The sequence below is a fragment of the Dipteris shenzhenensis genome, chromosome 5 (assembly GCF_047967505.1).
Source record: "Dipteris shenzhenensis isolate YYH24624 ecotype China chromosome 5, Dip_SZ_1.0, whole genome shotgun sequence".
Lineage (NCBI taxonomy): Eukaryota > Viridiplantae > Streptophyta > Polypodiopsida > Gleicheniales > Dipteridaceae > Dipteris > Dipteris shenzhenensis.
In genome coordinates this window covers 12,996,168-13,023,807 of record NC_141600.1, presented here as the reverse complement: position 1 = coordinate 13,023,807, position 27,640 = coordinate 12,996,168, and the positions used below count along the sequence as shown (strand labels likewise).

General features: G+C 45.5%; 1 protein-coding gene across 1 annotated transcript in view; it reads right to left on the bottom strand.

Annotated features, from left to right (window-relative positions):
• LOC147901639 (Transport protein particle (TRAPP) component) overlaps positions 1-26,633 on the bottom strand; it is a 33,817-nt gene extending 7,184 nt beyond the window's left edge. The window contains exons 1-3 of the mRNA XM_087374835.1: positions 26,444-26,633; positions 26,252-26,349; positions 4,487-4,586 (exon numbers count right to left, since the gene is read on the bottom strand). Of these exons, the coding sequence (XP_087230961.1) occupies positions 4,487-4,586; positions 26,252-26,349; positions 26,444-26,497 (252 nt within the window). The 5' untranslated portion in view covers positions 26,498-26,633. The remainder of the gene's footprint in view (positions 1-4,486; positions 4,587-26,251; positions 26,350-26,443) is intronic.
• Between the last annotated feature and the right edge of the window lie 1,007 nt (positions 26,634-27,640).

Sequence of the window (27,640 nt, the reverse complement as noted above, 5' to 3'; positions counted from 1 at the left end):
TAGGAAATTCGGGCATTAGAGATAGGGGCGACATGATTGGGGCAGGCGCTTGGCTTTGGGAAGGAGCGTAAGGCCTGATTTTAGCGCGTTTTGGCTATTTTTGGCTGGCTGGAGAAAAGCGGGACAGGATCTATTAAAAGCGAGACTGTTTTTTGGTTAAAAAGCAGGTTGCTTTTTTGTTTTTCTCTAGCAAGGAAAGCACTTGCTCTAAATCAAGCACCCACCCTAAATTCGCCTAGCTTTTGGTGGCCCTTCTTGGCTATTTATATACACGGGATTCCTCTCTCTCTCTCTCTCTCACTTCAGCACTTCAGCGCATGAAGGCGAATTTCCCACCCTCTTTCCGTCTGAGATCAGCCTATCAGATTCCGCCATCTTTCTTGCTGTCCTCTACCCGCCTTCTTCCTTGATTCCACGCAGCACCAAATTCTCTTTTGCTAGTGTGAAGAGCACGTGTTGGACGCAGCTGTTTTTCTTCCAGTCCCTCTCCCGTGCGAGATATTTTCCAGCCATGGAAGGGTATCAAAGTAATGAGACACCTACGTTGGATTACTGTTTTATTGAGATGGAGGATGAGGCTACATCGGAGGTTATTCCTCGTAGACCTCATGACCTGCTACGAGAGATGGATTCCTTGATGGATGAACTCTAGGCAGCTCTTCACTACTATGAAACCCCTCAGTACCAGAAATATATTGAAGAAGGCTCGTGCTGTTCTAAATGTAGACAGCTTGTTTTAGAGTCTTTATACCGCTTCCGTGCTATTGAGAAGCGATGAAGAGGTTGAAATCCTCAATTTTGACCGGCACCCAATTATTTTTGACTCGACTAGATCTTTTGAACCACGTTTGGCTCAAGAAGCTCCCCAATTTTGTATGAATTATAAATTGTCTTGTTATAAAATTGACCAAGTTTTGGTTAATTTGGTTTTGATTTGTAACTTAGTGGCATTTATAATTTGATTGGTTTTTTCACATTATATAATGTGTACTTTTGTTCAATATATCTTGAAGTTTTTTTTAGGTATATGGTACATTGAGGATGCCTGAGACTTTGTTACATCTTAAACTGGACTTAACTAAGACAATTGGATTTCCCTTTCTCGAATTTTGGTGAATAGATTCGTGTTTGGTTTCTATTTGAAGTTTTGATCTCGATGTGATTGTGAGTTATGGCGTTTCTTCGAGTCACCGTTTGGACATATCAAGGTTCTTATTGATTAGACCAAGATGAGTCTTGATGGATACCTTCTTTGAATCATGTCCAAAGGTGGGGTCATTCTGATTCTCACTCTTTTAGCCCGAGGTCATGGATAGTCAGGATTCAAGAGTTGTTAGGGATGCTACCTGCTTGTTTTCTTCTTTGACCTATTGGTTGGGGTATTGTAACACAAGGGGATCATATAATCACATTAAGAAAAGGATTGAGAACGGATTTGCCACCTTGACTCAATCTAGGATCATCTCAGTTGAAGAGGCATTGGCTACCTGACTCACTCATATTGTCCACCGAGTTTTTTATTTGCAGTATACTTTGTTGGTATGGGACACTAAGGTATGTTACCTTTAAGATTCTCTGATGTGGTGGTATAATCCAGCGTGAAATAATACCCAAGGACCTCTAGGGTGAAGTACAAGTACACTGAATTGAATTGGGGGTAACCTGATTAGATTTTTTTTTACGAGGGCTGACTAAGATTCTTTACCCTCAGAGAAGCCATGTATTTTTTGGGTTCAACCCTGGAGCTCCATAGTCTAGACACAATCTCAAGGAGGGTTACCGCATCTCTTTTGATGATGGTCTCTCAATGCCTTGTTTGGAACTTGATGTTCCTAGATAAGAAATCCTAAGAACTGGATGATCCTGTGATCGGAGTGGATTATTGTGCACAAGTTTATACAGAATCTTCAATAGTGGATCTTGTTTTAAGAGATTTCGGATTGTATGTTTCCGTAGTCTTTGGATCACATAGGATGCTATTCCTATGATGGTTGACTATATACATGTCTAGAACAGTACCATTGACTGGATATAGCCAACTGAATTTTTACTAACTATCCTCATGTAGGCGCATTTCGAGGATAGATCAAGGGGACCATATCTTTGGTCAAGATTTTGCCCATTGATACTTCCATGAAGATTCTTCCATCATGAGTTATGAACGGATACCTAGTTGTTCTGCGATGGAAAGTCTGTCATGTATTTCAACCCAAGAATTTGAATTACAAGGGTATTCTGTTGAGGGATTTTCTAAATACTAAGTAATTCAAGAATAAGGGTTGATAGAAATTGCAACCCAAAAATTGGCCTCGAGGGGTTCAATTGATGGGGTTGTTCGAACAATGATTCCTTGATCTCAACCTAAGATTTTGAGTTCAAGGATACTCAATAGATAAGGTTGATAGAATCATTTACCTTCAGGTACGGATTTTACCATGCTTGTGTACGCATATGTCAACGGAATTAACTCTGTGGATTCAGGCGTTACTTGATTTCTCGAGGAGACTACTCGACGATATGTAACCTTGTTTAGATTGAGAGATTTACTTTCTTTGGGTTAGTTATCAAAGATTGTGGCTTTGGCCTTAGATTTTCTTTGATTTGAATCTCATGGAAAGTATAGCACACTCACCTCATGGGCCTATGAGACAAAGTACAAACCAAGAAGTAACTCATACAAGCCGCTATGGGCTGAAACAAAGGGCCTTGTTGAGTGTTGACGTGCTAAGCTAGTAACTAGTAACAACAATTATAGCAAAATAGCATCATAGCATCAAGTACTCAAGGCTCAAGCTCGGAGTACATGCCCAAGCTCCCATGTATCCAGGCACCATGGTGGCTCTCTAATGAGACACAAAGAGAGCTCACGTATCTGTGTATGTCATGCTGTCTCTCGAGGTGGCAGAGGACATGGTCTCCTAGATCTCTGTATCCGATGGGCTACGTCAAGGGTGGCACCTCATCTCTGGCGGTCTCCTCTAAGAAGGATTGAGAGAAAGAAAGAGAGAAAGAAAGAAAGTCTATTAAAGTCTACTAAAGACCGATGGGTCTATGAGATTGATAGAAAAACTTGATACAATGAGCAAAAGGGCAGAGCTACTAAACGAGCATCCAAACCATGCTAGAGAAAACTATGTAGACATAGTCAATGATATCCTCATACATGTCAGCCTAGTCATAAAAAATCCCTGGTATCAAAATCCCCATGGAGTAGGCAATTTGATCAAACGTCAAGATACATCCAATGATGGACTAGATAGTGTAGGCAAGAAGCCCGTGATAGATTGATGTCTGTTATCTGGATGAGATGTCCGTCGTGTCCTCCTAATAGCTATCTGACGCTTGACGAGCGCTACGGTAACCCCGATCGGTTGCACCCCACGTCTAAAAATAGAAGAAATGTCGGTGAGTGTGATCTGCGTGTCTGTCCTCTGTCGGGTGTACCGCATCTCGGTCTCAAAGTCCTTGCCTCTCCTACTATCTATGGCCGGGGGGATAACATGCTCCAACTGGAAGAACTCTATAATCATTCTATGGGATGGACCACGTAAGGCCCCTTGCTACTGTCTCCGGGATCTCATGAGACACTCCGTGTGTCAGACCGCCTCATGGATAAAAGAAACCAAGCAACTCTGGTCTGGGTATGAGAAGATTCTGGAGAGGCCCTCAAACCCGTCTCTGAAAAGACAATGGTATCGTCCACGGATCTCATAGTAGACTGGGCAGCGAAAGACGAAGTGCTCCTCTGATTCCACCTCCAGTTGATCACATAGTGTGCAAATAGGACTCTCCCTGAGGATCCCATCTCTTGCCCACTCTTGATACGGAGTCGGTGCGATGACACGCGGAACTCTATAATGGCAATCCTGAGTGAGTGTGGTAGATGAATCTAGGTGTACCCTGGTGGGATAATAAATCCCTCCTCAAAAATGTGCAGGCAGTGATCTCGATGGAAACTGAGCTTCACGAGAAGCTCTAATTGTGCCAACCGGGTCCAGAATGTGTGTGGCTGTAAAAGACCCTCCTAGATGATCGTGTTGAGCTCGTTGCAAGAGCCATATGCTCGCACGCAAGAGAGAGAGAGAGAGAGAGAGAGAGAGAGAGAGAGAGAGAGAGAGAGAGAGAAGGGGGGGGGGGAAGGGTGGGGAGGGAGGAATACATAATATTGAGAGGAGAGCTGAAGAGAGTGTCAATTAGAACTTAGGAGTCCAATCACATTAATACCTACTACTAAATGGACCTTAATAGATACCCCCAAAGTCAACCCTTTGGAATATTAACCCTAACCACCAATAACTTAGCTAGCTTTTCCCCTTGAATACGATAGAGCATGTTTTACCAAGTAATCCTAAAATTGCAAGTATACCTAATATATTATTACATGTTTAACCATTTATCGTGTCTACTCTTGCTCCATTTGCATGGCATTAGAACTCAATCATTTATCATAAATACATAGAGGGAAGCAAGCGAGAAGGAATGAAACCTTTGCAATGACTTCTGCTGTCTCCCTGAACTCTGTACACCTTGTTACATTGGACTTTGACAAGAAATCATCAATCAATCTTATCCCTATATGATAGCCCCTGCAAAACAACAATGATAAAGTAGCTTAAAACAAAAACTATCATAAACCATACAAAAGTACCTATACTTTCAACTAGGCAAAAGAATTTATGATGGAGATGCCTCAAATTTCGGATACATTTAGCAAATCACTGCCTGTGGAGATTTGGACCTGGTGTGCATAAGTGTTGGAGAGAGATTTGTTTATGCATTGTGTGAACCTTGGGATATGTCTTCTGAAACACTAGGAAAGGTAGTTAAACTTAAACATGCACATGGCTTGGAAGACTAGGAATAAAAGGATGTTGAGGTGATATCAATGATTATTGAAACATAGTAAATTCCGTGATCCCACATGTTTGGTTGACAAATACTACGAATCAAGCATAAGACAACTTTAAGAGTCTGTACGAGACAAACAACTCCACAAGGATCCTCAACTTTCAAAATCAATTGTTCACCATAAGGGTGGAGGACGGAGATGCCATGTATAGCTGTCACAGGGACGTGAAAAGTGATGTAAAGTATCTTTGTAACTCAACCCACGCTTAACCCGAGGTTAAACATGGTTAAGTGTAGTAATGGTTTGGCCGTGACGGACTGGCTAGAGGAACTGCACACTTCCTAGAAGTTCCTAGGGGCAAAGTCTAGGTGCACCACTAGGTCCTAGGGACAAGGCAAGGCTTTAAAGAGGGGTCTAAAGGTTGGGCCCAAGGACAACTAACATTGTCCTTGGTATGGGGGTTAGGACTTTAACGAAGGGGCAATGGCAAGAAAGAAGTGCCATTTGTCATGCATGTGTATGCATGCCCTTCCCCCACCTTCCATCCCTCTCCTCTCACTCTCGTGGAGGCTTGGACGTCTAGCAGAAGCTTCCTGTGGTTTTCGTTGGATTTTCTACTGCTCTTGCTCTTTGGCTGCTGTTCTGACTCTCTCCCCAACTCCTGCAAGCCCTAGAAGCAGCCCCAACTGCTATGCATCCCGAAGCAGCTGTACCACCTGGCACGGATCCCGAGGTGGCTTTTTGGCATCGCGTTTCAGCCATACGAACTGTACGGCTTGGTACAGATCAGGGCGGGGGTCCCTAGGAGGTACCTGAAGCATTAAATGAATACCATAAGGGGGCGCCAAGGCATTTGGGGCTAGTGGGTGTACTGTGTATTATTTTCATTAAGCAGGGGCATTCTAGCCTTACCTTTGTTGTTGTTGAAGTTTGCTTCTAAGTTGTGCTACGTAGTTGAAGTGACTGAAGCTTGCATGTGGCTATTTATGAAGTTTATGATGAGTAGAAGATCACTGCCTTTTTAGTTATTGAAGGCCGGTTTCAGTGGTTCCATTGGCCGGGATCGTCACCATCTTCCCACAGAGGTGAGCCCTGGTAATGTTGGGTGAAAAACACCTTCATTGCAATTGTTGCTATAGCCATCAATCTCAGCAAGCCACACCGTGTGAGATCGTGGACAATGGGGCACAGCCAATTTCTCCTGAGCATGCCACTGAGGACTCACATGATGAGGTAGATGAGGCACAGGAGCTTGATCCCAATGTCCTTTTTCAGCTGCGAATGCAAAGTGTAGCGGGAGCCCTGTCGTAGTTGCAACATGCCGTCACGGAGATTATGCAAGCTCCTCCCCCTATGGCTGCTTCCCCTAGAAGCAAAAAGTCAGCTCAAAAGAAACAGAAGAAGCATAGGAAGACTCAAAGGCACGTTTCTTTCAATGGACAGCCTTCAAAGATGCCATCGATCACCCCTATAGCGAGTAATGCCAACAACTTTCATTCAGTCAATCAGGGACAGCAAGCCCTTCCTCAGCCCACACACCATCCACAGAGGCACCCGGAATGCCAGGTAGCTTTATGGGCAGCACGCAGCCCGGAATGCAGAATTTTCAGCAACATATGATGGGTGGAATGCCCCCTACAAATGCCAATATGATGTACTCGAACATTGGGATGCAACCTGGAATGCAGACAGGAATGCCTGGGACAATGGGCAATACTTGGAATATGCCAATAATGTAGGGAGTGGGACCTAGAATGCCTAACCCCACCATGGGTACGGGTGGAATGGCTCAAAATACAAGAGCAATGATGCCCCCACCATTTATACAGCCCCCTGTTTATGACAATTTCAACACAAGTAGCCATGTTGCACATATATCCGAGACAAAGACAGGATCAGGAAGGCTATTTTGTGTCAAAAAGCGGTATACTCAAGAGCTTCTAGAGGCTTTTCACATGACACATTGTCGTGCCATCTCATCACCCATGGACCCTAGTACCAAATCGTCCAAGTATGACCCTACCAGTGAATGCAAGCAAGTATCGCCAATTCATCGGACCATTGATCTCACTCCTTAATACAAAATTGGATCTATGTTAGTTAGAAAGGTCACCTCCCATCTGTAAGCCCCCAAATGAGGAGAGCATGGGGGAGGGAGAGGAGAGAGAGGGGGGGCTGCCACATGGGCAGCACCTCACAGCAAACAAAGGAGGGTTCATCCCAAGGTATGAGGGCAGGTACATGGCATGCATTAGGCCCAGAAGATGGCAAGAAGAGGCACAGCACATGGTGAGGTCTATGAGCAGGTACAAGGCCTGCAGGAGGCCTAAGAGCAGGCGCAGTCATGGCAGGGAAAGCCTTGAAGGGGTTGGCCATTGGACAAGCCTGGTTAGGTCTGGTTGGAGCCAGCCAACCAGGGCTGGTTATGGGCAGACCAAGGGCTGCTGGGCCCCTGCATACAAGGAGGGCTGCAAATGGGCATTGCCCTGCCCTTAAATAAGGTTGAGCTGGCTGGTCGGCTGGCCAACCAGGTCGGCCAGTACACAGACCCAAAAGGGGTACCCACAGCCCCATAAAACAAGACTGTGTGGGGTCGGTTGGAGGAGCAGGGAAGTCAGCCAGCAGGGCTGGCTGGTCAGTGCAAATAGGGGGCTAACAGCCCCTATAAAAGGGCCCCTAGGAGGACAGCATCTCTTGGTAGGACCGCATCTCTTGGTGAGGACAAAGGACCACAGTTTGGTGGGACTTTGGCCCTCTGTTGTCTTGTGTCCATTGGACGGAAATATTTTTTTGGTCATATATATCTTCTGAGCATTGTCTATTTATTGTTCTGCACATCTATGTGAAGCACATTAAGTAAAGAAGTTTGTGGTTCCACCCACACCACACACCTTGGGAGCTCCTAGGCTAATCTATCACTCTTCCACTTCTTCCGCTGTGCGTAACCTCTGTTGGTCAATTTCTAACATGGTATCATAGCCCAGATAGGAGCCTCATAAGTGGGAAGCTTGAAGGCAGGGACCTTGCTGAAGGACGACCTTGATTCAAGGCTCTAGAGGATTGACTTCCACAACTAGATGAGCGAGAAGGAGGGCGAATTAGGTTCAGTCAGGTCTGTAAACAGTTCTTGTCTACAGATGGTGGTGTTTGCTTTTCGATTTTGATGTATGGTGTAGCAGCAGAGATGTCTATTTCAGAAGCGGAAGCCTCTTCAGCCACTACTCTTCCTTCCCCCTCCTCCAATCGAGTTCCTTCTTTCACCATCCCTAACGTTGGAGAATCCGAGAAACTGGATGGGACGAACTATTCTATCTAGAAGGTGAAGATCCTGAGTCATTTAGTGGCTCGGAAACTCTAGAAGATGACAACGAGAACGGAGGCGAAGCTAGAGGATGTGCTGGACAACAAGGGGAAAATACTTATACCAGTAGATGAGATGAACTCGACACGTGGGAAGATAGAAATCCCAAGCCTTCGGCCTTGATCATTGGGACTACAGCAGACTCGGTGATTCCTCATATCCAGATGGCTGACATGTTAGTAGAGGCGTGGGCCATTCTGAAGGATCTGTACGAGACAGATAATAAATCCCAGATCTTGACTCTTCAACATCAACTCTACAACATGGATATGGATGAGGGAGATTCATTTCATGACCACAGGTGGTGAGGGATCAGCTAGCATCGGTTGGTCAAAAGGTAGACTCAAGCTGGCCTTTATGGTACTTGGGATGCTACCACGGAGTTCAACAGCTTCGTTACGACTGTGATAGCAAGACTAAGGACCAAACATCTAACCTTTGAGGAATTGGGACTTTTACTGCTACAGGACGAGGCTCGGGAGACACTCTATAACAAAGACAACAACGGCATTGCTGGCAAAGGACAAAGCAAGCAAAGGTCGAGGCAAGCCTAGCAGTGGCAAGCCCAAGAAGGATGATCTGAAGATGAAGAGGACACTTTCACAGTGACAATCAGAGTTGCATTACACTTGCTCAAAACCCGGTGTTCCACGCTCGCACCAAACATATTGAGATCTAGTATCATTATGTGCGAGAGAAAGTGCTCACTGATGTGATCAAACTTAGCTACTGCAAGACAGAGGATAACAAGGCAGACTTACTTCACCAAGCCCTTGGCACAGCATCTGCTTGGAGACCATTCCAGCTCACTCAGGATGATCCATGATCCAAGAGCTAAAAGGGTGTGTTAGAGGTGACATCTCCTGTATCACTGAGTGTGTGGATGCTAAACGAAGAGAGAGGGAGAGTGTGCAGTACAGGACGAGTCGAAGAAGAAGTCACGTCAACTTAGATTGATAGATAAGGTTCCTAAACACAAGTACAAAGTACTTGTATCTAGGCCTAGGACTAAGTGTCCTAGGTGTCACATAGGACTAAGTGTCCTATGTGGCATAGAAGGCACTAACACAACAAGTGCCTACACTTATGCCTACAAGGCACATACCATGGCCTATAGGGCATCACTAGAACCACCAAAGGATGGCCTACAAACCCCCCTCAATGGGATGGGCTGAAGTACTCTGGAAACGTCTCAGAATACCTGGTAGTTTCTGGTCATGGTGGCACATGTTCATCCAAAAGGATATAGCCACCTATGAATGTACAAGGAATGTTAGATCATGTAACAAAGGGAACCAAGTGTAAAGCCTGTCGGAAGACTTCGAACTTACGACGAGGAAGTGCCTTTGTAAACATATCTGCGATGTTGTCCTCTGTGGGAAGATAGGACAACTCTATGTCGCCTGTTGACAACCGCTCCCGAACATAATGATAGTGAACTTCAATATGCTTGGTACGCGCATGAAACACTGGGTTACGCGCAATGGCCAAAGCACTCTGGCTGTCAGTGTAGACAATAGTGGAGGATGTTTGGCAAATACCAAGATCTGTAAGTAACTGTCGAAGCCAAACACACTCTACTGTAGCGGTGAAGGCTGCCCTGTACTCAGCCTCACAACTAGACGTGGCAACTGTCGGTTGCTTCTTGTTGAGCCAAGAAATACATGAATTGCCAAGCAAAAAACAATTGCCAGTATGTGACACTCTGGTGTCGGAACATCCTGCCCAATCACTATCCGTGTAAGCATGCATGGTAAGTGAACCCTGATCACCATAGAAGAGGGCTAAATCCTGAGTGCCTCTAAGATATCTGAAGACTCTCTTCACTGCCTGCCAATGCTGTGAACTGGGCATGTGCATGAATCTGCTGAGCTGAGATACTGCATACTACAAGTCAGGTCTGGTGTGACATAAATAAATAAGGCATCCAACAGCGTGCTGATAAAGAGTGATATCACATGGTGGGCTCCCATCATGAGCTGAGAATTTGAAGCCAGGGTCCACTGGAGTAGAGATTGGCTTGCAATCCTCAAACTGAAAACGATCAAGGAGCTGTCCAATATACTTGGACTGAGACATCATGATACCCCCCTCAACATGAGCAAACTGAATGCCCAAATAATAATGGAGCTGTCCCATGTCTGACATGTCAAAAATCTGCTGCAAATCAGCCTTGAAAGCTGCAATTTGCTGAGTATCTGGGCCCGTGAGAAGCATATCATCCACATCTAAAATCAGCACTCAAAAATCAGATCCACTCCCACGGAAATAAAGAGTGGGTTCTGTGGGACTATTCTGAAAACCAAGGGATAGTAAGTGTGCATGAATTTTGGCATACCATGCCCTTGGTGCCTGCTTCAAACCATAAAGGGCTTTTCTAAGCCGGCATACCTTATTTTCAGAATTAACAATCTCAAAACCAGGAGGTTGTGTGACATAGACTTCTGCCTGCAAATCCCCATGAAGAAAGGCAGTCTTGATGTCAAGTTGGTGCACTTGCCAATGATGATGGGCTGCAATGGCAATGACACATCGAATGGTAGTAATCCTGGATGTGGGAGCAAATGTCTCCTCAAAGTCAATGCCTTGTTGTTGGGCATACCCTTTTGCAACAAGACGGGCTTTGTATCGATCTATGCTGCCATCAGATTTTCTTTTTAATTTGTAAACCCACCGCGTTCCAATGGCATGCTTGCCAGGTGGGAGATCTACTAATTCCCAAGTGTCATTTTTGGCAATAGATTGTAACTCAGCTTTCATTGCATCCATCCACTCTTTGCTGTCAAAAGCATCTTTATGGCACAAAGGCTCTTCATTGCAAGCTGTAGCAAGGAGTGCAAACTCAAGAAAGTGACCATGCTGTCTATTCCCTGATCTTGTCTGGGCAGCAAAAGGCTGATCTTGTTTACTATCCCTCAATGTATCAAGAAGCCATCTGGAAACTTGCCTTTGCTGTCTATTAACAGCTCTTTCTTCAATGACTGCATCATGAGTAATGGGATCATTTTGTGCCGGAAGAGAAACCTGCAAATCAGCATGAGGTTGAGGCTGATTATTGCTTTGTGGAGGGCCTGCAGGAGGCGCATGTTGCTGCTCAAAATCCTCTTCTGATGATGGTAGAGGTAACCAAGATTCAAAGGCATCAAACATGTCAATATCTGGCTTTGCTTTGCAGTCCACAAGAGGAGAAGCTGAATGTTCAGCAAAGATCACATCTCTACTGACAATAATCTTCCCAGTATTTGGTTGATATAACCGATACCCTCTGCTCTCCTCGCTGTAACCAATGAATATGCATTTGATTGCCTTGTCATCAAGCTTATGTCTCAGCTGAGATGGTACATGAACATATGCAACAGACCCAAAAACTTTCATGTGTGAAAGTGAAGGCTTCCTGCCTTTCCATGCTTCATAAGGTGTAATAGTCTTTAATGCCCGTGTAGGTGATCTATTCAGCACATAGTTGGCACACATTACGGCATCAAGCCAAAATTTATTGGGCAAAGACTTGGCCTTAAGCATGCATCTAGCCATCTCCATTGTGGACCTGTTTTTCCTTTCAGAAACAGGATTCTGCTGAGGAGTGTAAGGAGTAGTGCATGAGTGAATAATGCCCCGTGAGGAAAGAAATGCATCAAACTCCTTTGACATATACTCACCCCCCCTATCTGTGTTGAGGGTGACAAGCTTGCATCCTGATTCATTCTCAACCATATTCAGCCATCTCTGAAAGCATTAAAAAACTTCAGATTTGGCCTTTAAAGGATATACCCAGCAATACCTTGTGAAATCATCAATGAGAGTCATGAAATACTTGTATCCTCCAATGGCATTTGTCCTCATTGGGCCACAGACATCACTGTGTACTAGCTGCAATTTCCTTTGTGAGAGTTTTGGACAATTCTTTTGAAAAGGAAATCGATGCATCTTACAAAGACAACCCTCACACACATGTTTAGAAACTGTGTGAGTCTGAGGTACATCATTTGCCATCTGCTGTCAATGTAGCTTTGCAAGAGCTCTATAATTGAGATGGCCCATTCTCTCATGCCAAAGATGAGTTTCAGCAAGCTGTGAATCTGAAATAGCCAATGCTTCGGTAGAAAGTGTAGCTGCATGATGATCAAGGTGATAAAGTCCTTTTTGCAAAGTGCCAGTGAGAACTATGGCATTGTCATCACGAAGATCATATACTAGGCATCTGTAGCCATCAAAAATTACTCTGAAACCTGAAGTAGCAATTGCTGAAATTGAAATCAAGTTAACTTCAATTCCAGGCACAAAAAGAACATTTGTCAGAGTGACAGGATGGCTGGAAATGTGAGCTGCACATCTCCAACTCCTTTTACAGCATATGAAGCATTATTGGCACCTGTAACAGTCCCCCCTCGAGGTGCATCAGCTAAAGAATGAAACAACTGTCTGCAAGATGTGACATGCTTGGAAGCACCACTATCAAAGTACCAGAACTGAGCATCATTAGCAGTAAAAAGTGCATCAGCTTTGGAGGGATCAAATGAGCAATGGACAGCCCATGCCCAATCATCCTGAAGAGCATGTGCATGTGAAGCATCTGCTGGCTCATGGGATTCAATGGCATGTGAGGCATTAACTGTCAATCCTGCTTTCTTTTTCTCCGAAGCAATGCGCTTCCTGCATTCTGAAATGTCATGTCCAGGCTTGCGACAATAGTTGCATCTTTTCTTCTTTCCTTTATCTGCTGTATTTTTAGATGCATGGGAGGAATTACAGCTGCTATGTGTAGAGGAATTGCAGCTGCTATGCGCAGATTTTGGCTTGTTCATAGACTTGGAAGCCTTGCCTCTTCCTGTTTGCTGTGAAGCAAATGCATGATCAGGAATAATGGCTTGTCTGTTAGCTCTACTTTGCTCTTCCTGCAAAAGCAAAGTAAGAAGCTGATCAAAAGAATAGTGGTCTGGATTACCCATGGCCACTAATCGAAGGGTTGTAGCAAACCCTTGATATGTATCTGGTAGTCCATTCAAAGTAGTACTGACAAGCTGTGAATTTGGCACCACTTCATCGATGTTGGCAAGCTGTTCCATGAGGTCCTTGACCTTTGTCAAATATGCATCCATTGACTCACCTTCATTCATATTCACTTCCTGTAATTGCCTTCTCAAATATGCAACACGAGCTTCATTGCGAATCTGATATAGAGAAGCCAATTTATCCCAAGCATCCTTTGCTGTCCTGCAAGAACGGATGTGTGGAATAATGATTCTCTTGCATGATAAAGCAATGCATGAATGTGCATTTGCATCTCTTGCATCCCATCTAAACTGTTCTTGAGTTGGAAGAGCAGCAGCAGGAGTGCTAGAGGAAGAGGCATCAGGAGAAGTACCACCTGCAGAAGGTGCAGCAGTAGAAACAACCACTGAAGGATTGGCTGGCCTCAGATCAGCCCTAGAAACAATATTCCACAAATGCTTTGCAACAAGAATATGTTTCATGAGATAAGACCACATCGGATAGTTGGTGCCATCCAACTTATCATCTTCACGAAGAACTCCAAATAAATCTTGATTGTTCCCAGCCATAGCAACTATGATAACTTGTAAAAGACCTGAAAACCCAAAAGCCTCAAGGCTATCAGCTGGCTGTCCCAAAAATGACAGCAAATATCTGCAAATTTCTGACCCAAATCAAAGGGCAAATGCAGATCTGACCCAAATGTGATTGTGACAGGCAATGTTCACTACAAAACAAAACAGCAAATTTGGCAAAAGCCCTAAATTTATTGAGGGCAAATAGGCCAAAAAGAGGGCAAATTCAGAAGAGCCCCAAATTTTGCTGAAATTTTGCAAATGTGACCCAATCTATGCAAATCTGACTCAATGTCCTGTAAATGTAGCTGAATGTCCTGCAATCTGACCCAATGTACTGCAATCTGATGCAAAAACAGCAAATTTGGCAGAAAGCCCCAAGTTTATTTAGGGCAAATAGACCAAAAAGAGGGCAAATGTGGGAAAGCCCCAAATTTTGCTGGAATCTCACAAATGTGACCCAATGTCCTGCAAATCTTAGCTGTACAAACAGCTCTAGTACAACGTACAGCTGTACTGTCAGCTTAAGTACTGCTGTACGGCTGTACGGACGTACGGTGTACTCCTGAAGGTACGACCCTGTACGACGAATGTACGGCGCAGCGTACAAAGCATGTACGGGTACAGTAGATGTACGGAGCAAAGTACGGGTACGGCGGCTGTACGGAGCAGAGTGCGGGTACAACGAATGTACGGAGTAGAGTACGGGTACGGCAACTGTACGAAGCAGAGTACGGGTACAGCGAATGTACGGTGCGAGTGCAGTTGACGACTCACTGAAGGTACGGCGTACGGCGACGACGCAAAAGGTACAAGTGATGCAGGTCTGCTCACCTATGGACTGTGGCAGTACGGTACGACGATGCACAGTACGGTGACGTGCAGTTGTATAGCGACGACGATGTACTTGTTCACGTACAGGCTGTACGGCTAAGGTACTGCATGCAGTACGGAACAGGTGACCTCAAAAAACTGCAGGTGCCGAAGATATGTCGACCAGCAGGGCAGCAGACTTCCCAAAGAGCAATGGAGGACTCGGGGGCTGAGTAGAGCTGGAAGACAAGAGCAAAACCTGCTCTGATACCACTGTGGATGCTAAACGAAGAGAGAGAGAGAGTGTGCAGTACAGGACGAGTCGAAGAAGAAGTCACGTCAACTTAGATTGATAGATAAGGTTCCTAAACACAAGTACAAAGTACTTGTATCTAGGCCTAGGACTAAGTGTCCTAGGTGTCACATAGGACTAAGTGTCCTATGTGGCATAGAAGGCACTAACACAATAAGTGCCTACACTTATGCCTACAAGGCACATACCATGGCCTATACGGCATCACTAGAACCACCAAAGGATGGCCTACAAAGTGGGGGCCTTGGTTGTGGGTCTACCCGCCCAAAAGATGGAGTGAGGGCCTTGCTTGTGGGTTTGCCCGCCCAGGAGAGGTTGTCATGTGCACGGATTGATATCTGACGTGTACTAGGTACACAGGACTAGCTCAGGTTAGCCTGGGGAGGCTTAGAGCTAGGCAGGCTTGATTCTCGGGTTGAGTGGCAAGGGTACGAACTATTTATAGGTCTTCGCTATTTTTGGCACCGGGGCCCGAGTCTATAAAAGAGGCCCAGGAGGTTCAGTTCTCAGTGTGCAGTTGGGAGCAAGTCTCGTTCCCAGGTGCCAGGTCTGATCCTGGATTGAGTCGCGGACGCGCGCCTGCATCTTAGCGTAGCCCAAGGCCCAGTGGCAGATCCAGGGCTTCACAGCGCCACCTAGTGGTATGGGACACCAGGCTGGTTTGGATCTGATTGGGAGTTCGTGCCAGTAGCTCAACTCGTGGCTCGGAGGGGACATCTTCTGATTCGGGATCACATCCCGTAGATGTCATGGTTGGGTGGTGAGCACTGCTCAGATCTGACGTTGTGTGTGGTTTGTTTGCAGATCAGGGGTTTCAGGAGTGCTGGGACGTGTCAGTTGGTATCAGAGCCAGCTCCTGAGGTAGGAACTTCTGATGCGGGAATTTTTGACGAATTTTTCCTCCAGGTATGCCCAAAATTCGAAATCTGTTGCTGCGTTTTCTGCTGGGTTCCTGGGTTGGCAGGGGTGGACAGATGTGTGGGAAAAGGTAGAAGAAAGGAGAGAGAGATTTCGAGTTTCCTGAAGGAACCTGTGAGAGTAGGCTGTAGGGAGCAGGAGAGAGAGCAGAGAAGTGGGAAAGTGAGGGAAAAGGGCTGCGAGGGAGGCGGAGAGGGGACACCCAGGGCAGTACGGAAACAGGCGGGTGCAAGGAGAGGCTCAAAGGGCAGCGAACAGGCTGTGAACAGCCTGCGTGGAGGGTGCTTTTTTCGAAAAAAGCACCCTTCCAAAGCTGGGGGAGGTTGGCCTTTTTTGGAAGCAGGGCTTCCTAATAAGGCTGCCCTGCTCCCTATATAGATGGGGCAGGGTACCAGCCCACCCACAGCCTCGCAAAGTGCCTTGTAGCTGCCCCTCGAATTGCGTGCCTGCCTGCTTCAGCCCTGCATCAGCCCCAGCCTGTCTGCAAGCCTGCGCCAGCCCTGCAACAGCACCGTACAGCTGCGCCAGCCTGCGTCAGCAACCGTATGCTGTCTGCGTCAGCCATCGCCATCCGTACGGATCTGCGTCAGCTGCTGCGAACTCTGCCTGCGTCAGCACCTCCTGCATCGCACCTGCACCTGCAGATTGTACGGACGCCGTACAGCCACGTCAGCAACTGTACGGCCTCCGTCAGCACCTGTACGGCCTGCGTCAGCAGACCGTACAGCCACGTCAGCAGCACGTTTGCCGCAGGATTTCGCACGTGCATCCGGTAGCGGGTTCAGCGAGGTCTCGGGATTCGTGGGCTTCCGGTTCGCCAGTTTCCAGCATCTCTTTCCGTCGGCATCTCTTGGGACGGTTTTCCTCTGCTCCATTCTCCTTTTCGCTTCAGTTCAGTCATTTATTTCTCTCAGTTCGTATTCAAATCAGATTTCAGTTATGTCTGATGCTGCAAATCCCGAGTTCACCATGGGAGAGCAGGATTTGGATTACACTCCTGTGGGAGAGGAGGATCAGGGTCTCTATGATGACCTGATAACCAAAAAGGCCTTCAGTGAATTTACGACTGCTCTAGATGGCAAATTCGAGCAGGTCAATGCTAATCAAACGGGGTTGACACAGCAACTCCAGGGGATTCAAGCTACTCTCACCCTTCTGGCTAGCACTGTGCAGGCACTCACGCATGTGGATGCTATGGCTTCAGTGCTAGGCCCGAATATAACTCCAGACCCTTTTCCGGGTGACCAAAAGTATAGAACGAAGGAAGTAGTTGACACTTGGTTACACAAGTGGCAGGTACACTTCCAGTTCCACCCATACCCAGATGAGAAGAAGATCCAGCTTGCAGCGGGGTTCATGTCAGGTAAAGCATTGCTATGGTGGAAGGAACTCCAGCCTAAGCCCGATACATGGACAGATTTTGAAGGGGTCTTCAGGAAGGAGTTCCTGAAGAAGGAGGATGATTACGATATCATTGGCAAGCTCAAAGCCCTCGATATGTCAAAATTAAACTTGACCTTTGAAGTTTATCTTCAAAGATTTCGGGATCTGCAAACCAGGGCCACTAAGATGGATCCGGTGACCTTGTTAGGTTTCTTCGTGGATGGTTTGCCAGACTCCTACAAGTTGCAGATAAAGAACAACAAATGCACAACGTTGCAGGAGGCCATGACTTATGCGCGCATATACGATGATACCATGGCCGGTACCAAAGCAACCACAGTTACCGACACGAGTGGAAAGAACAAACGCAAGTTCTTTCAGCATACGACTGGTATTGGGGAGACGAAGTCTACGGACAACGCCTCCAAGAAAAACTTGACTCCAGCAAAGAATGGTAAAGCCCGTTTCCTTCACACTCTGAGGCTCAAGAAAGAAGGACGATGCTTCTATTGCGAGGAGCGGGGCCACACAAAGAATGAGTGTCCCAAGCGCAAGAACCAAAAGTTGGTGCTTGGACCGAAGCTCCAGGCGGGTCCACGTACCGCAGCCAAGGGAGCGAACCAAGTCGCGATAACAGGTATTTCAGTAAATGTCATTACTTGCCCACTCTCTTGTAATTGTACTTTCAATACTTCGTTGTTTGGTTCCCATGATCTTTTCCGAGTTTATGGAGAAGTTAGGGGCCAACAGGTTCACATTCTCTTTGATCCGGGCACCTCTCACAACTTTGTTAATTACAAATTTGTGCAGAAGATGGGGCTGTCCACAGTACCTAGCGACCACACCTATGAGGTGCAACTTCCAGCTGGGAAGCAGTTTTGGGATCGCAAGGTTGAAGCGCTTCCTATCCGGATTCAGGCCTACACGGGAGCTCTTACATGTTATGTTATGCATCTGGAGCATGTAGACTTGTTGATCGGGATAGAGTGGTTTAAAACCCACAATATTCAGATCGGATGGAAGGAGCATACGCTTTCTTTTGTAGATAAGGACACCCAATTTTGTATTCAGTGTGATAAAATTCCCTCTTCTCAGGGACCTATTGTATCTGCGATGCAGCTTCGGAATATATTAAACAATTCTCATTATGATGTCTATCAGTGTGTTTTGATTCCACTTTCTTCATTTGTTGTTTCTGTCATTAACAAGAATGAATTAAGTGTGTTTGAACACCGTGAATTGAAAAATGTTGTTAGATAATTTTAAGGACGTATTCCCAGCTCAACTGCCGGAAGGTTTACCTCCAGAACGGGCAGTAGATCATCGCATAGACTTAGTCCCAGGGGCTCAACCTATCAGTGTACCACCTTATAGGATGAGCCAGGTAGAGGAGGATGAGTTAGCTACCCAGCTACAGGATTACCTGAATATGGGCTATATCCGCCCAAGTAAATCACCTTGGGGTGCACCTGTCCTCTTAAGAAAGAAGAAAGATTCTACCTGGAGAATGTGTATAGATTATAAACGATTAAATAAAGTGACAATTAAGAACCGCTATCCTTTACCTCGTTCCGATGATTTGATAGACCGTTTGGCGGGAGCGAAGTATTTCACTAAGATTGATTTGCGTACGGGTTATCATCAAATCCGTATCTATGCTAAACACATAGATAGGACCGCATTCCGGACTAGGTATGGTCATTACGAGTTCCTCGTATTACCTTTTGGTTTGACCAATGCTCCTGCTACTTTTCAGCAGATGATGAACGATTTGTTCAGGGATTTTCTGGGCAAATTTGTTGTAGTGTTCTTAGATGACATCTTGGTATATAGTCAAACGCTTGAGGATCACATAGGACACCTCCGGGTTGTCTTAGTTGTTCTACGACAGCATAAGCTTTATGCCAAGATGAGTAAATGTGACTTCTTTATGAAGGAAATCATTTACTTAGGACACAAGATTTCTTCTGAAGGTATTAGCATTGATCTGGATCGTATCCAGAAGGTTTTAGAATGGCCTATCCCTCAGACTGTGAAACAACTTCGTTCTTTCCTAGGATTTACGGTATTTCTTCGAAAATCTATGCGTGATTATTCACATATCACGGCACCCCTGACAAACATATTGAAAGGTCGTGGACGCAGGTCTACCCAGCCGATCTCTTGGAATGATGCAATGAACAAGGCTTTTGAAACCTTGAAGTTTTCTATCAAGGAAGCACCCGTTCTTGCATTACCCGATCCTACCCGGCCTTATGTTTTAGAGGCCGATGCGAGTGATTATGCGATTGGGGCAGCTCTATTCCAAGAGGGCAGACCTGTAGCTTTCGAGAGTAAGAAGCTAGACGACACTCAATATCGTTGGCCCACACTCGAGAAGGAACTTTATGCTGTAGTGTATGCTCTTAAGGTTTGGAGACACTACTTGTATGGTTCAAAGTTCCTTGTATTGACTAATCATCAGTCAATTAAGTATGTGTGTAATGGATCAGAATTGAGGGGAAGGAAAGCTAGATGGGCAGAATTAATGAAGGATTTTGATTTCGAAATACGTTATTGTAAGGGTTCCCTGAATAGTGTGGCGGATGCCTTAAGTCAAGTTAAGTTTGTAAATGCTTTGTCATTTATGGAAATATCCTCCGACCTATTTCAATCCTTGAGAGGGCTATACGCAACTGATAGTCATTTCAGTTCTTATTGGCAGAGAGTCCAGGATGGGAGCTCCATGGTTGACCAGGACTCAGGGATTGTGCCACCTACGGTACAGGCGGCAGGAGGTCAGTGGATGATTAGGAACGGCTTGCTGTTCCGGAATGAAAAGATTTGTGTGCCAGATGTTTCGGACCTTAAATCCAATATTCTCTGGGAGCGTCATGATGCTCCTAGTGCTAGACATCCGGGTATACATAGGACTCTGTCTCTTGTGAAGCATACCTTTTATTGGCCTAAGATGCGTGCATTTATTGAGAACTATGTAGTAGGTTGCCGAGTTTGTCAGGTTACTAAGGCAGAACGCCTTAGAAGCGCGGGCTTATTACAGCCATTACAGATTCCAGGTAATAAATAGGAAAGTATTTCCATGGATTTTATTACTGGTTTGCCTCGAACGCGCAAGGGTCATGACTCCATTTGGGTCATAGTCGATCGTTTGACAAAAATGGCTAGATTCTTACCTACTAGAACAATTATTTCAGCTGTTCAGCTGGCTCACGAGTTTGTGGACCACTTGTTTAAGCTGTATGGTTTGCCATCTGACATAGTCAGTGACAGGGACTCAAAGTTTACAAGTAACTTTTGGACACTTGTATTTGAGAAGTTGGAAACTACTCTAAGTATGAGTTCCTCGGATCATGCACAATCCGATGGCAGTACAGAGAAGGTCAACCAGTTGGTTGAAGACATGCTTCGGGCATATGTATCTAAGAGACAGTCTTCATGGGAAGATTATCTACCTATGATTGAATTTGCTTACAACAGTGCAAAGCATTCTAGTACGGGTTACAGTCCTTTTATGCTTATGTACGGGTTTCAACCTAAGTCACCAGTTATGGTTGGATTAAAAGGGATTCAAAATGATGCTCCTAAGAACTTCTTGCTAGATATGCAGGAAATGTTGCAGTTTGCCAAGGAGTCTATTAGAAGTGCCCAAGATCGAGACAGATTTTATGCTAATAGACATCGTTCACCTAGAGAGTTCTCTGAAAGAACGATGGTATATTTGCGAATTCCAAAGGAATCCAAGAGCCTAAGTACTGGTTTGGTTCCGAAATTATCCCCCAGATACTGTGGCCCATTCAAGGTCATTAAAAGAATTGGACCAGTTGCATATCGACTAGAATTGCCTCCTGATGTTAAAGTACATCCAGCCTTTCATGTCAGTAGACTGAAAGAAGTCTTGGGTGCAGATGATCAACTTGTTTCTCCTCATGAGATTATAGAAGTTACAGATTTGACTTTTATTCCTCACGAACCTGAGTTTATTCTTGAATTTCGTGAAAGACAGATTCGTAATCGTACTATCACGGAATACAAGATCAAGTGGAAGGATCGTGTTGAGGAGGATGCCACATGGGAGACATTACAAAACCTCCAAAGAACATTTGCAGATTTTTTAGCGAACTCAGGAGTGAGTTCTTAGAGGAGGGGGAGTATGTCATGTGCACGGATTGGTATCTGACGTGTACTAGGTACACATGACTAGCTCAGGTTAGCCTCGGGAGGCTTAGAGCTAGGCAGGCTTGATTCTCGGGTTGAGTGGCAAGGGTACGAACTATTTATAGGTCTTCGCTATTTTTGGCACCGGGGCCCGAGTCTATAAAAGAGGCCCAGGAAATTCAGTTCTCAGTGTGCAGTTGGAAGCAAGTCTCGTTCCCAGGTGCCAGGTCTGATCCTGGATTGAGTCGCGGACGCGCGCCTGCATCTTAGCGTAGCCCAAGGCCCAGTGGTAGATCCAGGGCTTCACAGCGCCACCTGGTGGTATGGGACACCAAGCTGGTTTGGATCTGATTGGGAGTTCGTGCCAGTAGCTCAGCTCGTGGCTCAGAGGGGACATCTTCTGATTCGGGATCACATCCCGTAGATGTCATGGTTGGGTGGTGAGCAGCCTGCTCAGATCTGACGTTGTGTGTGGTTTGTTTGCAGATCAGGGGTTTCAGGAGTGCTGGGACGTGTCAGAGGTGGAGGGGGAGGGATCACCATGAGGGCTGCTCAGTCCAGCACATATGCGGAGATGTATGAAGAAAATGTGGGGTCGTATGGAGCTCCAACACTCCGGAAGGACAGACTCAGCCGTGACAAAGGCTAGCACTAAAGGAGAAGGCTAATCAAAAAGTAGTCCACATTCTCTTCATTCAAGCTACAACTGCTCAATGTGAAGACTATATGATTTCATTTTAGTCTCTCCCAAACGAGCATCCAAGCAAAAAAATGCTTAGACGATCTAGCTGATAGGGCAAACACTTTTGGCCACCAGTATATCACGCATGATGTATTCCCACATGGGGTAATTACTACCATCAAGTCATCTTCAGCTGCAAGCATTTCCAGCTAGACCATCCTTTGTCATATTAACTGAACAATTAATGCAACTAACTATACTAAGCCATGAGTGCAAATGTTTGCCCAAAGACCGAATCTGACTTGCCATGCCTACAAATAACAACCCCTGGCAATAAATGCCTGCAGGAAAGAAACCATGATGCAAAAGCCCCAAATTTTGGGCAGGAAATTTTGGGCAGGAATTTCAACTCAAAGTTGAGTGCATCTTGAACTCTTCCATTGAATGATAGTGGTCTTGACTCAAAAGCCCCAAATTCTGTAAAGCATGTATGGCGGTATGGTCCGTATCCCCTACACGACCTGTATGGCTAGTACAAAGCTGAACAATACAAATCTAAGTGTCGACCAAGGTAGGAAGTCGACCTCCTACAAATATTGTACGGCGGCGGCACTGATCTGGTTCTAAATGGTGGCGACTCTTCCATTGAATGATAGTGGTCTTGACTCAAAAGCCCCAAATTCTGTAAAGCATGTATGGCGGTATGGTCCCTATCCCCTACACGACCTGTATGGCTAGTACAAAGCTGAACAATACAAATCTAAGTGTCGACCAAGGTAGGAAGTCGACCTCCTACAAATATTGTACGGCGGCGGCACTGATCTGGTTCTAAATGGTGGCGACAGGTTTGCTTCAGAGCAAGGCTGTTGTTGGGTTAGATGAAAATGGTAAGAGGCATGAGACGATGAAGGGAATAGATGTTAAGATGGAGCTCATGGAAGGTTAAGAGGATGGTAGCAGCAAGGAGTAGTGAGGTTGTGAGATTGGCAGAGAGAGTGGTTAGATATGGAAAGTTGGATGTGAGATAGGCCCTGTCATCTTCCGACACTTCTTTTTGCTGGTGCGATGGGATCATCAGCTGCAAGGGTGGGATGTCGGTTATGTCATGCCTTGCAAATAATAGTGATGGCCTTTGTAGCAATAGTATTAACCCTGAGGGGAGGACTATTCATGAGGCATACATATGCGATGAAAGCATCCGTTCTAAAAGTGAAAGGAAGCGACAACAAACTGATCTAGAGCACCAGCAAGAACAGATCTCAGAAAATGGCAACGGCATGATTTGATGTGCTCAAAATTAGAGCATAACTGAGGCGGCAATCTGATGTGTGAGAACAACCAGATATAGAGCAGAATCGTGCAGCTCAATACAAAACACCCAGCAAGACAAAGGTGGCAACTCATAAAAGATGTCGACCAGCTCGAGGAAAAAATCAACCAGCTGAAGCAAAAATCAAAAGCCGAACTAGTCAACCAGCGAGGATCAGCCCCAATCAAGCGGAGAGGCCAGGATCTGACCACTTCGATACCTCTGTTGTACGAGATGATCAAGTGGAAGCAAATCATCAACGTTGAGCACAGGCAACAAGCATCTGTATTTCAAGTACAAAAGGTTTTTTATAAAATCCTAAGGAAAAAATTATCTATCTTAATCCAGTAGTCATACGTGAACTAACAGTACTAACTGTCCTATTTATGTACTAACTAGCCTACAAGGCCATGCCAGTGTGTAATGATTGTACAGGGTGAAAGCCTTCCTAATGAACAAAGGAGGAAATCTTGTTGTAAATGTCATCAATGCCTGCTATTAGGCTACTAATGGAGGCTTCGAGAAGCTTAAGTTGTTGACATGGACAGGTGTTTCAGAGGCTTCTTCAAGGCCCAATTGCAGGATATTGGAAGACAGAATAGGTGAACCTGTTGAAGCCTTTGAGGTGGAGGGTCCATCATTAGCGATGGGGTACTCACGTGGGAGCTCACTTGGAACTTGTTTCTGAAGATTCCAAGATTTCTGGAAGTATACTTGGTGACGAGAATCTGTGGAGTAGTTACAGGGATCTCATTGTTCACTTGTGTTTCTTGGTTGCAGATGGTGCCTGCAAACAGGACGGGTTGAAATAGACCTCAGAGCATGGTGGAGCCAAACTGTCCTTGCATTTTAGCTAGATGAACCTGATGGAGGTACGAACAGTTTGTATACTCGAATGGTACCTGTGTTCTTGATGGCTTACCTTGGTGAAGTTGGACCTGGAGGAAAACAAGGATGAAAGATTGAGGATGCCATCGACTTGTTCCTGAAAGCCTCTCCATGGGAACTGATGGAGCATCTGTTTCGACGAGCAGGTATAGGCCCCCAGTGGATCGGTGACAAGGGGTGTTGGGAATTAGAAGTCACCTCCCCAAATGACCTGTAGCAAAGCAAGGGATCAGAAGGAGCTCACATGGGCAGAGAATGAAGATGCCATGGGGGGGTGCACTGAGAAGATAAAAGAAGAAAGAGGGCTGCCACATGGTCAGCAAACAGGCTGCCACATGCGCAGCATGGACAGACTGTAGGACCGGCAGGACAGCACGTGGTCTGCAGTACAGGCTAGCATACACGTCTGGCATAGGCCATGGAGTAGGGCATATCAGGGGGCTGGTGCAGGAAAGTGCCCCAGTATAAGGGCACTTATAGGCCCTGCAGGTGGTCGGCATCTGCAGCAGCAGACGGGGGCAGTCAGCACAGGACAGTTGGCTGTACAGACTGGTCGGCTGTTAGGTCAGCAGCAGGAGGCTGTGTCAGGTCGGTCTGAGCAGGAGTTTGGTCAGCAGAGTACACATCTGGTCTGCCAGATCTGAGGGCTTCTATGCCCCGTATAAAGGCCCCCGTTTTGGGGCCTGGCATTCACTTTGTGCCTCACTCTTGGCTGCATATAAGAGCAGCAGGAATCCATTCAGTAGAACATACCCTTGGCAGCGAGTCTTCAGCAGGAAGACCGGTTGGCGGCTCACAAGTGGGGTCATCGATCTCTAACACATGGTACATAGGGAGAACAAAAGCAGCTAAAAAATTTTTGTGGTGGAGGAAGAAACAAAAAACAGAAGCAAAGAAAGGAATCTAGGAGTAGCAATGGCAAACAAGGAAAATGGAACACTCGTGGAAAAAAATGAAGATTAGCCTTACAATGGAGCAGAAGCTTTGGGTTTCTAAGTAGTCAGGCTAGCACGTGTACTAATACATTAGATACAATATATGTGCATTTGGACAGATTGTTTTAGCCAGCCTTTATAGAGAACATTTTTCTTGAAGTTGTTCAAGTTACTGATTGATAAACTAAGGCATAAATAGGAGACCTGTTATGCAGTGAAAATACATCCAGGTGTTTTGGATTAACTAATTGAACCCAGCACTCTTATGGAGGAGGGGATTTGTAAGTAACTTGATGGAGGAGGTGAAGTATTTAGCAGAGACAGATGAGGGAAGCATACGGTGCTTGAATGTTTCGTAGATCTCCTTTGTTATGCATCTTTTTCATTTCGGTATACATCATTACATTGCTGAAAAGCTACTTACATCGGATAACGCATTGACAAAGTGGGTTGACCAAGTAACAGACCAGGTCTGCCTGGTCTAGATAACTGGATCTGGTCCAGATCTGGTCAGCTGGTTGTCGGCCAGGTTTATGGCTGGAATGCCTTATAAAAGGGAGGCTCTAGCCTCAGTTTATGTATCCCACTGAAGCCCTCTTCAGCGAGGCATGCAGAAGCATACATAGGCAGCAGAAACCTTCCTCTTCTCTCATTCTTCTGTCAGCTAGGCCGCTTGAGGTTTTGTTCTGATCCACTCCAACTCCCACCCTCCAGTCTCACATCAGCTCTCTCTCTCTCTCTCTCTCTCTCTCTCTCCAGCTCCTGCTATCTTCTGCCCGCCCTCCTTTACCTCTGCCCTACCCCTGCTTTACAACATTCAGTTGTGCCTGCAGCAACACGCCTTCGGCAGCTTCAAGGAGTACTCCTAGATACAAGGATGGTTTTCCAAGTTGGAGAAGGGGCAACCTATGTAGCAGGAGAACTCATGTTTGATACGACAGGCAGCAAGCCCAGCCTTACTGTTCGGACAATTTCTGCCCTCTGCAACGCTGAAGCTCGGATCGCTGAATTCAAACGCACAAATGGATCAATTTTGCTTCTTCAAATTCACCCATCTTCGGAAGGACGACAGACTCACATGGTATCCAGCTGTTTGTTGACCTCTTCCACTTCTTCGAAGTCAGTAAGGAGTTGACGAACGATAGCACCGTAAGTCAAAGTGAAAAGCTCTGCGTTCTGCAGACCCAAAGCAGCAAAGAGGAGGACTTGAATTCTGTGTGAATAGCAACGGTAAGAAGGTGGCAGAGGAGTGGGCAGGAAAGGAGCGTACCACTCGTTCGACGTTGGGCACGGCAGCATCGCTAACCCTAAGCAAAGGAGCCATGGCTGTGAGCGAGAGCTTGTAGAAGCTTAAATCCGCAGCTCTGGCCTTTTAAGTTCTACGAAACTCCATTTCTCTGAACTAACGTTAGTTGTTCGTTTAGAATGGGAAACTAACTTCTACCAAGCGCCAGGTCAGGAGTTTGGGCGTCGGCTCACCTAGCTGGCTCACCTGGCTGGTTGACCCAAAATGATTTGTCTCTCAATCATTCTTTTATCTAGCTTGATTTTTCAGTAGCCCCTTATTATGGGTAGAGGCATGACTTGTCTAACCATCGAAATCAAACTCCTATATGTATATTTCTTGTAAAACTTGTGTTTAAAAAATTGTATTGGTTGTGAAATAACTATTGGAAGCACAACTAGATGATCCAGTTTTTACTTGTAGTTATAGGCAAAATTGCATCATGGCTCTCTACATAGTCTAAGGAGATTGCAATGCAAGCTCTTCCCATCATTTTTATATGCGTCACTAAACTCAAAGTGATTGTAGGATATTCTCATTTGTGCTACATCAAGAATGCAACATGTAGGAATTTGAATATAATTCCATTGCGAGCCACCTTTAGGAAAGGCTTACCCCCATTGAGGGATCCAATGTAGATGGAATGCATTGTAGTCACTTTGTTGTGATAATGTCTTGCACAGTACATAATTTGGGTTGTGTGAGTATCATACATGTGACCACAATGGTGTAATGGTTCTAAGTTGGAAAGCTAATAAGAGTGCACAAGTGCATGCAAGCACTACCTCCTACTATAGTGGTAAAGCAAGGGCTTTTGGATGCACAAGACAAAGAAAACAATTGTTGAAGGGGTGTTAGGCTATTAAAAGGCATTTTTATAGGATGATCTCCATAAACACAACCTAATTAATATTTTAAAAAAAATAAATGTGAAAATTCACAAGAGGGGTTTCAATCCACCACTATAGCACTACCTCTAAGGAGTAGTGCTGGCATGCTATTTTAGCCCACCTAAACTTGCTTTTACATGGGAAGGGAGTTTGTAATTTTCGCGATAAGCCACCTTTTCATTCCCATTCACCATTGAAGCTGCCTACGTTTTGAACTAGAATTCAGATCTAGTTCATTTGCCATCTCTATTAAGCGTTTTGCTCTGTGTGTTGATTTGTAACAACCACATTA